The following is a 13,379-nucleotide window of genomic DNA, read 5'->3' on the forward strand; positions in this document are numbered from 1 at the left end:
CATTTGTGTGATATGAATACAAACTCACTGGCATGATGCCCGGAGGCAGGAGATGGCAAAGCTGCAAGGCTTTCTCAGTCAGCTCCGACTGACCGAGCACCACATCAAACTCCATGTCACCTTTGACCTCCTCTCCCTCCACGCCGTCGCTCCTCACTCGGCTGCTGACGCCGCTGAAGACCACCTCGCACAGCATGGCCGACACCGCGCACGCTAGGACCGAAAACATCCGAGTGATTGCCGAGGCACGTACAGGAAAACGAGTGTTTGGCAGCAAAACACATCAAGATGTTGGAGTTTGGCGGAAATATTTGGGATGGATGGGTTTATACAATCTGTTTAAAGGTGATATATTATGCACCCTTGAACAGGTTAGGGTAGCTTTATGCTATACAAAATGCATTTATAAAATTTTTTGTTTTACACAAAATAATTTTTAGTAAGATTTTCTGGTCAGTTCCGTCTATTTTGAGCCGTTTTAAATATAAATAAGCTGCTGCTGGCCCAAAACTTAACATTTACAATCAACACAATTTTATATAAAATCAAGAATATTATGGGCAACTATGGTTATCCTCTTAGAGTCAGTCTTCAGTCAGAAGCTTCTTCAAATATGCTGCAATAGACTGCTATAGGAGATCCTTTCTACATCTACAACTCTTCGAAGAATCTTGAATGAATTTAAGTTACAACATTTAGTTCCTCTTTGGGATCAATAAAGTATTTCTGAATTGAGCTTAATTGAAAATAACTGCAAACAGATTCACAATTATAAAATCATACATCTTTGAAAAGCATTAGTAGAGCCTCCTGCACAACCAAGGAGCAGCTTACAACAGCCATTGTACAACAAATACAGCAGTAAAACCAGCTGACCAAACATGCTGGAGCGTCGCTTTGGTTGCTAGATGAGAGGCAGTGCCTGTTGATTTGAGATGTTACATTCAGAAGGTTTTTGAAACGACACATTTTTCAGAAACCAAAAAACATTTACTTCTTGCCAAAAAAACGGCTGGGTGTTTGTTTTTTAATGTTTATAAAAACCCAAATCAAAGTGCAAAATTGTGAAAAATGTGAATTTTGCATAATATGTCACCTTTAAGCTTCAGTCCTTTATACTATTTCTCTTTTGTGAGCTGCTAGAAGAATCCTCCACACACTGTTTTTGTTTCTAAACAAAAGCAGCCTTCACATTTCACAAAGTAAATAAAAAAAAAAATTAAATACCAATCCCCTTTTAAGGTTGAAAGACTTTTTATTACGTCTCGTTTTTTCATTCATGGCTTTTAAAATCCCTGCAATGTCATATTAGTAAGCAGTCACTTTATTGTTATCACTGGAAGTTGCCACCCATCTGTGAATGTTTTACACAAAACCACACTGACCAGCTGCTCCACTTCGCCCCCAGAATCATTCATGCAGGAATAATGAATCATACTATGAGACATTATTCTCCAGCAGGGCCAAACCAGAGCGACAGCAGGTATTTCTTCACCTCAGCGTTCCTGTCAGCATGAAAATAAGAAGTGGCCGACAGATAGCTTTGGGGCTAAACGATGACTTGATACAGGCTTGCAGCTCCTCAGTGATTATCATATATTACTGATGCATATTCTGCTGCGCGCCAAACTCTTCAGCCAGAGAGGAGCGTGCAGATTTAATAAAACATTGCAATGCATTATTTAAAAATCAGCAAGTAAACCTTCAGCTCTGGGGAGCGGAACAGCATGGCTTTACATGTCAACACAAGTATGCATAGCAGTGATGACCATCTGACTTTTTTATGCGACCCACAGTGATGCCTATGGTGAGCTGTTAAACACACAGGTGCTGTGGTGAGACTCCAGCTGGTTTTACTGCTTAGAAAGAAGAAGTTTTGTTTCTTTCGGGAGGAGATTTGAGTCAGGCGTGGGCCAAAATGAAATTCTCACTGCAAAAAACTGACAGTTTAACAATATTTACACAAAAACTTAAATGTGGCTTCAAACCAGAAATACTTCAATTATTTCCACAGTTGCTGAAAAGTGAGTTAGAGTCGGAGGGAAAAGTGTAGCAGTCTTCTTTCAGCCAGCTGACCTGCAATAAGCAGCAACTGGTGGGGTTACCACTATACAACCAAAGAAAACCTGGAAAAAACCCCCCAAAAAACTTGAAATATTTTCTCTGATTAAAAGTTATTTAACAAAATATGTGCTTTATATAAACTATTTGTAGTTTTAAAAACTGTTTCTAAACCAGTCAAGTATCTTGATATCAGTGTTCCTCCTTTGTTTTGTTTGTATTACATGCCCATCCACTAGGGGCCCCTGTGCTGCCAGAAGCGTCTGTTATGGGGTTTATATTCTTTATGTTATATTTGACAAGCATGGTGGAATAAAGTTGAGCAGATAAAACAAGGAGAAGTTATTTTTACTGATTAACAACTGGCTCATGCCAAACCTGAATGCATTTCAGAATATTTTTAGTTACTACTCAACCTGGATCTGTGTAAAAAAAACAATATTCAAAATCCCCTGGAGCACAAATATGTTGGAAAGTTTTAGATTTTCAACTTTCCTGAGTTCTCGGTCCTTTATGTTAAAGGAAATAAATATAAAACATTAAAGCTGACAAAGAATTTCTAAGAAATATGTCTACAATGGAAAGACGGTAAATCTAAAACCTGCAAAGTAAAAAAATCTGAAAAGAAAAGTAATGGAAAGAAAAAAGGAAAGAGAAAAATGAGAAAAGAAAAAAGAGAGAAAGAAAGAAAAACAAAGACTGAAAGGAGAAAAGGATGAGACTGAAAACGGGGAGAAGGCACAAAAAGGAAGACAGGCTGAAGGAAGACAGGTTACCTCTGAAAGAAGGGAAGACAATGAAGGAAATGAAGAAAGGCCAAAAGAACAAAAAAAGAGAAGAAAGAGCAGTAAAAAAAGAAAATAGGACATACGGGAGATAAAGGGAGGGGAAGTGAGAAGGTGGGAAAAAGGTAAGAGAACCAGGGAGGAAGGAAGAAAAGATACTGAAATAAAATATTGATACTTTTCAGTAAAAACTGGATATTGTCCTGTTTGAGGTGTAAAAGTTGCTCCACGTCTTCAGCCACATGTTCTCTGATAAAATCTGTTAGATAATTTGTGAGAATGCTAGTCTGAAAGATTAACTCTGAAATTATGCAAAGTATGAAACATAAACTTTTTTTTAAGCAGACAGCAACCAGATTCATTCTTAAAACTAAAACAGCAAAGGAGTTTACATTTTATTCCCTCATGCTTTAATGCATAAAACTGTATCTAAAAAAAACTAAGTATTTAAGTCTTTGCCAACCAGCTTTGCTAGATAAATAATTGATAAGTAAATTAACGACAGTTTAGTCCATAGATTACATTGTATATAGTAGCTAAACTATGGAAAGCATTTTGCTATAGTAACAATGAAACATGAACGAGGCAGTTAGGACTAATCTGAAGTCGTCTCTATAAAAAACGAAATGAGGAAAACATATTCCAGCGGGACTGCGACCGGAAGAGGCTGTTTGCTTGCTGTAGTTTGTATAATGGCTGGGTCCTCTGCCGCAGCGTGATGCCTCTTTATGACCCTGCATAATTTTATCTGAGCTCTGAAGATAATTACACATCGCTACTTCCTGAGCTCAACACAAAGCAGTCAGAAAAACGGAAACTCGGAGAACCAAATTAAGACTATTGAGTAAAATGGCGAGTGGAAAAAATATAAGAGGACAAATCAGGAGCCTGGACGTAAACAGACTGAATGTGCTTGTACTTATTGAAATTATTTTTTAGAAAATATGTTTTATATGTTTAGAGTTGCTTTTGTACCATAATAAGTAAAACGGTCACCAACATTTTGTTGTGGAAAATGTAATGCTTTTTCAATTGCTGATTTTTTGTGTGTGTGTTTTTATGATGTAAAGCACTTAAAGCTGCTTAAATGTGCCAAACAAATAAACTTGATTTATTGATTGATATATGCCTATTTCTACATGTCATTAAAGGTTGTGTTCTGTAGTTTTCTGCTAATTTGCCGCTGCTCTTTAAATGTCTTTCCTCAGATTGTTAGAAAGTCGAGCAGACAGACCGGGTCTGGGACGGTTTGAATTTCCTTCCCTCTCTGCTCTTTGGTTCTTTCTCAACCCTTCTGGGATTTGGGTCATAGTTCAGGGATTCATTTAGCTTTAGAAAAGCTCATCAGCTGCTCAAAGTTGTAAAAGAAATTGAGCCTGAGGTGATTTTAATATAAAAAACATTTATTATTTACAAGCTTGGCCCTTTTTCTGTTCAGAATTTATAGAAAGCAAAAAGCAGAACTTTTACATGTCAGGTTCAGGTTCATTGGAAACTAGGTCAAACTGATCTGATCAGTTCAACCGGGTCAAAGTGATCCGAACTGCCTCATTTAAAGCTAAATTGTTCTGCTGCTCTGTCTGATCCCAACAACAAAATCTGAGAAGCACAATCTGGTCCAGATCAAAAAATTTTATGCACCCGAGTAAAAAATACTCCTTCAATAGTCTTAAACAAAATACTAAATACTTAGTCTCTGCTAAATCAGCGCGTACAAAAAGCACAGCCGTCCCATGTGGCACCAAATCTCTCCAGTCTTGGCTCACTTTGTTCTGCTTCTCTGTACAATTCAGAATTTTCACCAATTCCTTGTTTTCTGTCAGTGAATTTGCGCCCACTCTTCCTCCTGGAAAAGGATTGGGGCTTTTATTTTGGTCGATGGAAGAATTTCTTTATTTAACATTTTGCTGGAGATAAGAGGAAAACTTCGATGATGCAGAGGAGAAAATAAAAAGCTTGTTTTGGAAGAGGAAACCTCATGACCAAATGCTAAGAGGCTAATTGCCAAGCTGACCAGAGGCGGGGGAAAAAAGCGGCTAGCGCTGACCTGCAGGAAATAACTACATCCCTTTCACCTGCTAACGTTTGGTCTCTGATAACAGGATGGAGTAATTATAGCTGTATCATGTGCACTTGGAAGAAAGAGACTCTTGATTTTTAGTTTTTGACTGTCTCCATAGCAACATCTCTGCATCCAGATGCAATAAGGGGTAGCGTACAAGCAGGAATGTTTATTGGTACAGAAAATTTCAGCAACAAGGGAAATCAAAATGATGGAAACACGGAAAAATAAACTGCATTGGAAGGTAAAGAAAAGTTGAACTACAAACAACAACAAAAAGATGTTTCAGGTAATTTTAATAAAAAGGCAACTTTTTAGCATCTGCTTGATGCTTTGTTTTGCTTGTTCTGGTTCTGGGGATGAAGAGAACGGAAGGTTGATACAACAGCAGATCTTTAATGAACTGTGGTGCTAAGCCACTCAGAGATTTATAAACTAAGAGCAGTATTTTAAAGTCTATTCTCTGAGCTACAGGGAGCCAGTGCAGGGACTTTAGAACTGCATTTATGTGATCTAACTTCCTGGTTTTAGTCGGAACGCCAGCAGCAGCWGGAGGATTGATTTGTTGGACAGACCTGTGAAGACACTGCTGCAGAAATCGATGCGACTAAAGATAAACGCATGGATGAGTTTCTCTAGATCTCAATGAGACATTAATCCTCTAATCCTGGAGATGTTGTTCAAGTGACAGAAGGCTGACTTTATGTGACTTTATGTGACTCTGAAGGTTTGGGTCTGAGCCCATCACTACTCCCAGGTTTCAGACCTGATCACTAGCCGTCCAGCTGTTATGTGCAGTACCCTTTCCTCCTGAAGCAGAGCTCAATGTGGGTTACAGGTAACACTTGTGGAGTATCTATTAATCGCAGGACAAGACAAATCTTCCTAAGGGGACATTAAGGTACATTATTCTGATGCTGAAGTGGATTTGACCACTAAGAAGTGAATTTGAAGTGCTGGGAACCAGTTAGTAAATAAAGTTGTTGGTTATCATTGAAACTTTCAATTTAAGCTGGTGGCCGGAAACTGCTGACCAAATACTCATTTATTTCTTAGGCTACTCTTTCACCTTTGGGTTACTTTTAATTTGCCTTTTATCCTTTATAAAAAACCAAATAATTTTTCAATAGGATAATAAAAAGTTTAGGAGGAACTTTGTTAAAGATGGAACATTGTTTCAAACCAATTTACATATTTTCCTGCATCAGGAGGAAATTAAACTTCTTTATTAGTCTTTAAATTTCTAGGTAGTGGGGGAATATCAATTGAGATCTGACGAGCCAAGACATCAGAACTGCCAATGCCCAACACAAAAAAATAAGACACAACAATACAGATGTTTCAAGATGACATTTCAGCTTAAGCATCACAGGAAATGACAAAACTCACTCACCTCCCACAGCTTCCATTATGAAGGTGTGCGTCACCTTCTGGGCCAGAGCAGAGAGGTGAAGAACGGAAGCAGCGGACGGACGAGGGACAATGAGAGGGTCTTTCCTAAAAGAGACAGTTTTACTTAAAATACACCGTCTATAAAAAAAAAAGATATTCACCCATTTGGGTGTTTCACCATTTATATTGCTTTACAAGGGTTTTCACTTTGACATTGAAGAGTTATACTTTTTTTTTTGTCAAAAGAGCCAAATTTTGTAAATCATACACGATTTGTACAAGCAGCAAAAAGGGTAAAATAGCCAAGAGCAAAGGTGTCAAACTTGTTTTGTTTTGGGCCAAATCAAAAATCTGAATGTTCTTAAAGGGCCGGCTGTGCCAGAATATATTGATAAGACCTATTAAACTATTGAAATATTAATAAATAGTTGTTTCAACTTTCAATAAGTTTATTAAAATTAAATCATATTGGACATCTTTTCACACAGCTCTGTCCCTCCTAGGATCAAAATCAGATTTGTGGTGCTAAATTCAAAATATTTATAAGGAATTTTTATGATATTTGCACAAAAGGCTATTTGAGGGTTAAATATTGTAATGGATGCACTCAGATAGTGGTGAAGAGGTGGCAGAACTATTTAAAATAGTTGTTTTAAACTTTGACCTAATTTGCAGTTCTGTACAGGAAGGCCACAGATTATTATGGCCATCAAAATCGGTGAATAGGGGCAATTTGGCTATCTGAGGGTTAAATATTGTTATAAATGTATTCAGATAGTGGTGACGAGGTGGCAGAACTCTGAAAAATATTTGCTTTACCGTCACTTAAACCGAATGTTTTTGGTCAATTTTGAGAAAATGTGGGGATTTGTTTGTGAATTTTACGGATTTGTGAAAAACTTGAGGGCCTTCCTGATATAATCTGGAATCTAGTGGGCCACTTAAAAAGCTCTGGTGGGCCTGATTTGGCCCCTGGTCCTTGAGTTTGACACATGTGCCAGAGAGGGTGACTGTCTGTACTTTAGTGCTTGTTCCGATTGTGTAGCAGAAACACAACAGAACTACCGTGACGGCAACGCAGCAATGAGGAGGTGAGGTGCGAGCAGGGCGAGCGAGTAGTGGATGATTTCTGGAAGAGTTCCCCCAAAGCCGACGTCTCTGTTCCTGAACAAGAGCTCCTCGAGGAGCCAGGCGACGTCACGGCACAGGACAGATGTACTCACGCCCTGAAGAGCAGCGGAAGAAGGAGATGTTTAATTTCAGAATCAGACGTGAGCATTAACCATCTGGAGATATGAGTCTGGGACTGCTGGGTATGATTCAGAAAAATCACTGTCACACTCTACTACACTGAAAACCAATTTTGTTTGAGTCTCTTGGAGTATTGATGGATATTGAGTAGCAGAGGCAGATTTTAATGCAGGGAGCAGCGAACATAGCAACACAGGAAGGATGTGGTACCTTGCTGTGTTTGTAGAGTAGCAGACTGGACACGAGACTGGTGGACATCACAGCCGTGCAGGAAGCGGCCGCTACATAAACACACATACACCGTCCTGAGATAAAGATTGCATTAAGGCTCAGTGGGATTTTTAAATAATCCTGGATTTACAGAAGATGAGGTGGAGGACGATGGCGACGCTGAGGTCTCTATCTGAATGACTCTTCTCTTCGAGTTCAGGAGTAGAATGCAACGTCGGCAGAAGCCACGACATCCGTCTCTTCCCAAACACACTGTCAGCTCTAAAATGAAAAAGTAAGAGGCATTTAACTGAACGTTAACTCAAATCTTCCCTCCTAAACTTTAAATTACACTTCTTCTCTCCTGATAGTCAATTACAACAATCAAGTGCTTTTAGATAGCTTGATTATTTGTTGCACACTCAGACGGCTCCGGGGTTTATTCAGGGTAAATTCAGCTCCACTCTGTATGATAGGAATCAAGGTAGCAACAATGCAAGCCGCTGCAATTTTATCCCATTATCATTAATCACACGAATCCGATCAAAGCTCGTTTCTCTTTGAACTCACTCTAATTGTAAAAATGCAGAAGGGCAGCTTTTAAACAAGTTAGCCTCTGGAAATGTTGTTTGTTCCTGCACTCAGTAGTAAACGACTGATTTATCTGCAACATACAACAATGGGCACCGATTGGGTTTAAAGTTGCATGGTGTATTCAAACAAAATGAGTTACCTGACTAAATAAAGTCAAAGCCAGTTTAATGACTTAAAGCATTATTTTAATAGGAATAATATATTTGTTAACATTAGATCATGACTGAAAACATTTCTGTTTACAATCACTTTTCCTGGTTGAAGCTTGAAACTGAAGACTAGATTTGAACTGGAGGGAAATGTTTATGATGAAGTTTAATTTAAATTTTGCCTTTAATTTCTATTTTATATGAAATACTTTTAAATTCAGCTTTGTACTTTTCTCTTTGTCTTGTATATGAAAGGTGCAATAAACTTGCTTTGCAATCTTTGGTTATCTTGACGGGTTCACTCCATCTTGAAAGTTAAAACTATTTCGGATTAGGATTATTTTTTTATTTTTCAAATTTATGTCATACTAAAAGGTGGTAACATTTTTGGACTAAGGCCCAAAGTAATATGTATAAAATTATTTTAATAAAGATGTTTTTTTAGAAAGAAAATGATTAACATCTTTCATTTAACAAATGGAACAGAAAAAATGGGAGTATCGATTTTGGGGAAAAATATTTATCTGATTTTATTTACATTTAATAAAAACATTTAAATTGGAGATTTGTCATATCATTTTCAACAAGCAATGGAAATATCTCTATTTTATTTACAGCAATGAAAGCTTTACTAAAGGTAATAATGTTTTTATGTGTTTTAATTGTTTATTTTATCATTTGTCTTTAGTTATGAGCCTTTCACCTTTCAGGTCGGAAGGCCTCTTTGCCATCACCCTTATTTGTATCTACCTCCTGCTGATCTGCTCCAAAATATTATTACAGTGGGCCAGAAGAAACATGTGGCTCAACTTAAAGCATTACTTTTAATCTGTCAGGAGCATGAATATTTTTTAAATAAATGTTTAAACTGAACTAAAAACTACGACAATTTGTGTGTAGTTTATTTAAATACACAACAGAGGCAATCTGCTTTATTTTTACACTTTGTGAATTTGACCTTTCAGGATAAGTTTTCATACCAATCTAAAGTCATAAAATACCATAAAAGAAATTCTACACATCTTTAAGGAACTCTGCTATTCATTAAAGTTCGTCTTAAAACCCATTTATTTTACTTGGCTTTTAACTCCTGCGGGATCTAGTTTTAGAGTGTATGTTTTTGTTTTTAAACTGTAAGAGTTTTTATTTTTATTTTTTATTATGTTGTGTTTTAATGTACAGCACTTTGTATCAGCTGTGGTTGTTTTAAAGTGCTTTATAAATAAAGTTGGTATGGTATGGTATGGTATTCATAGCTTTTTATTATTATTTCACAATTAGCAGATGGTTTTAGATAATTTTAGACATACTAAAACTCTCCTATGATGGGGAAACTATTGCGGAATAGCAAAAAAACAAAACAAAACAACTGCCCACAAAAATCTACAAGAAATCTTGAGAATCTAAATATGAACAAATTTGGCTCATTCGATCGCTGGTAAATTTTAAATTAAAAGTGATTTTATTCCTAAACTCGTACATTATTTTAGTTTTTTTCTCATAAGTTTGTTTTGATACAACCAAATTTAATTCCTTTGAATCATTTCACTTCCACAAACCTCGGGCTCAATCCATTTGTCTGCGTTACATTTCAGAGAAACGTGTGTCAATAGCAGCTTCTTACATGAAAACTAAATTTAACTTCCTACATTATTGGCTGCAGTTCCAGTTCAACAAATGATGCAGTCAATCAGCTAATAGATGGAAAAATTAATACGAGCAGTAACAATAAAAATAAACAAACTGATGCAGCATCATTAACTGAAGTGAAATATGTGAATACTAACAAACTGCAGACAAAGGTTTGAGTTTTCATTTAGAGAATAAAGTCATGGCAGCATTATTAGAAGTTACATGGAGTTAAAGATGTTAAGTTTGGATAATTTTACTCTGAGCTGAGTAAAATTCAGCTGGGCTATTTAAAAAAGTGGTCTCAAAACAAAGTGACAGGGTTGCACTTTTTTTATTTTAGCTGGTAATAAACTCAGTTTGGAGCTGCAGCTTTTTAATATTTCAGTAGTCTGAGTATTCTGTGGAGCAATCAGATACAGATGTAATACACCGATGGTTCCCAGGCCTTTCTTTGCTAAAACCCACCTGAGTTTAGACACCTGCACAAAGAAAGAAGCGTTCATTAATTTATTTATTACAAAAAGCTTGATCTTTAACTCTAACCAGGGAGGAGATGTGAAAATGTTTTTGACATCTTCTCAGGGCTCATTCAGATGAAGGTGTTATGCATTAAGAATGCAGTGGGAAGGGAGTGTGAGAGTTCTCAGAGTGTTTCCTGCAATATTTATAGCAACAGACAAAAAAATGAGCACAGGTCCAAAATCTGAGCTGGCAGGTCAGGTTTTTTAAATGTTGGTATAATCACTGATTGGCCAGAAAACTGCGATCAGTTCACCTCTAGTGCATTCGAGTGGTGGCAGTATCATGCTGGAGATGAGAGATCTACTAACCCAGCAGAGACGGTACTTGAAGTCACAAACCAAAATATGTTCTTCAGAATTTCAATTAAAAAAAAGTTAATAACTATAGCATGAATCATTTCAGCCCATTGTGTCTTGATTATCTTGAGAAAACTCTTCAGTCAGAGGCTTCTTTAGATTCGCTGTAACACAGACTGCTAAAAGAGACGTTTCCTACTAACAGCCATCACCACCTTCAATAACTCATTGAGGAATCTGAATTAATGACCTACAACAACCTTCAACTTCCCTTTGGGATTAATAAAGTATTTCTGAATTTGAATGTAAATTCTCCTTAAGTGACGAAAGTCATTCATCTCCTTTAACACACTTTGGACTCGTTGTATTGAAACACAATGAGGCTGAACTTCCATCTGGTTTTCAGATGTGGAGAGTTTTATTAAAGTATCAACGGTTCAGAACAGAGCAGGTGTGAAAAGGACAACCTGAGGCGGCGCTTTGGTTTGCCGGCCAGATGCTGGTCTAGTGTTCTTATTAAAATAGCATCAGGTATGCAGCTTGCTGCAGCCTGAGACAGTCATGCTGCGATGCGATTGTGGTGTAAAGTCTTGTAGATGCAGAAAACAAAATGGAAAAACCTTTTAAGAGAACCAAGAGCTTGACGCATCATGACTGCTCTCACTGTAGAAGACTTTCCAAATTTTCCACAGCCCAGTCAAGTTCTGTGTAATCTAGCTGAATGAAGGAGGATGAAAGTCTGTTTGATTTTCTATCTAAAGCTCACTGTTCGGCAGTAATTGTCTTGATGAAACGTGGTATTTGAGGCACTCAATAAATCATTTCAACCCTAATTTAGATATAAAAATGTGTGCTTCAAGCCAAGAAGGGATTTTTGCCTCATAACAAGCATCTTTACTGTTGTTACAAGTGTAGCTGTGAGGCTATTCTTCCCAATAAGCATCTTTTGAACAATGTTTGGACAACTACACTTGCCGTTACCGCGGTACAGCTGCAGGCTTCAAACACTGCACAAATTAACACAAAATCTCCACAGTAGTGCTTTTGGTGTTTGGGCATGTAGCTGTGAATTGCAATCAAACACAGCAGTGTAAACACTGACAAACGGTTTAGTGAATGCGAGTCCTTCAGAAATGTAAGGTCAACTCGGAAAAGTAACTGCAGGTGCATCACTCAAACATTGAGGCGTGTTTGATAAAAACTTCCAACCTCTTACCTGGAGAAGTGTGGGCGCAGCATGAGTGTTATTTATGCATCTTAGCTCTGCATGTGTGTGAGAGAGATAYACACAAGACCATCAGCATGTGTGTGTGTGTGTCAAATCTGGACCCACCGACTGGAAAAGCTCTTGATCTCAACTGAGAATAAACAAACCGCTCAGAGTTATTGCACCTTTGTAAATAAATATTTCACACGTGAGGACTTTTAATTTTTAACAACCCACTCATCCATCTGCTTCCTGTGCATCATTAACATGCAGGGGCAGAGAGACGCTTGGAGAGATGAAACCTAAGCAACCAAGAAATTGTGCCGCAGCATCGTTTTTGGTGCAGACCTGGACTGGGAGCTAAAAGTTCTCTCATGCTGGTAACAATTCAATATCTTCACTGTTCTTTGGGACTTTTAGGAATCAATTTTGATATTCTTACTGAAAACATGTAGTGGAGAGCCCCTCTCTGAGCAGAGTAAACACACGAGGGGAGAAGCTGCTTTGCTCGTTAGGCGCCAAGCAGAGATTGAGCGGGGATGTTATTTTCTTTCCGTTATCTTTTTCACTGGCAGACTGTAATGTTGATGGTAATTGGAGCGAGTCTAAGAGGATGAAGCTCTCATCAGGGCTTGCATCATGCCTGTGCCAGATTTAAGATTTAGAGGAGAAGTTGTTCAAAGTTTAACAGAAAGGAACTTTTCTAATTTCACAGATGTTGGATAAAAATGACAAAAAAACAAAAAACAAACGGGAATCCTATTGGGGGTGTTGTTACTTTACAGTTTTCACACTCACTCGTGCACAGAGGAAGGAGCGCAGGCGGTTTGATTACCTGTTGTTGATGACAACAGGCAGCAACAGGTCCTGTAGAGGGAGCCATTCATCTACTCTGCACCGCCCCGACTCACACATCTCCTACACATAGAAAAACTCATGATTAACGCACAGGAAAGCAGATGCTCTACACCATTTAACACAGTTTTAGTCAGCAGAGCCAAGAGAAGCACAGACAGTTGGTACAATTTCTGGCAGAAGCTTTGTCTCAAAATGGTATCAACCTTTAAATAACTTGGCTACATTTGCCAAGTTATTAACAAGAAATTCATAACATTTTAATCATTTTGGAGAAGAAAAAATATTTGTGGTGATTTCTACTTCACAAATTATACTAATCTGTTCAATTTAACATGGCTCCATCGAAGTGAATCAAAATGT

The 13,379-nt window shown here is 37.7% G+C and overlaps 1 protein-coding gene across 3 annotated transcripts in view; it reads right to left on the reverse strand.

Annotated features, from left to right (window-relative positions):
* Positions 1–13,379, reverse strand: part of gpat2 (glycerol-3-phosphate acyltransferase 2, mitochondrial) — a 146,322-nt gene that overhangs the window by 15,891 nt on the left and 117,052 nt on the right. For all 3 annotated transcript variants that reach the window (XM_008418198.1, XM_008418201.1, XM_008418202.1), the window contains 6 exons: positions 12,997–13,079; positions 7,913–8,043; positions 7,762–7,832; positions 7,366–7,526; positions 6,302–6,405; positions 29–213 (listed from right to left, as the gene is read on the reverse strand). In XM_008418198.1, the coding sequence (XP_008416420.1) occupies positions 29–213; positions 6,302–6,405; positions 7,366–7,526; positions 7,762–7,832; positions 7,913–8,043; positions 12,997–13,079 (735 nt within the window). The remainder of the gene's footprint in view (positions 1–28; positions 214–6,301; positions 6,406–7,365; positions 7,527–7,761; positions 7,833–7,912; positions 8,044–12,996; positions 13,080–13,379) is intronic.

Source organism: Poecilia reticulata, linkage group LG9, assembly GCF_000633615.1.
Source record: "Poecilia reticulata strain Guanapo linkage group LG9, Guppy_female_1.0+MT, whole genome shotgun sequence".
NCBI lineage: Eukaryota > Metazoa > Chordata > Actinopteri > Cyprinodontiformes > Poeciliidae > Poecilia > Poecilia reticulata.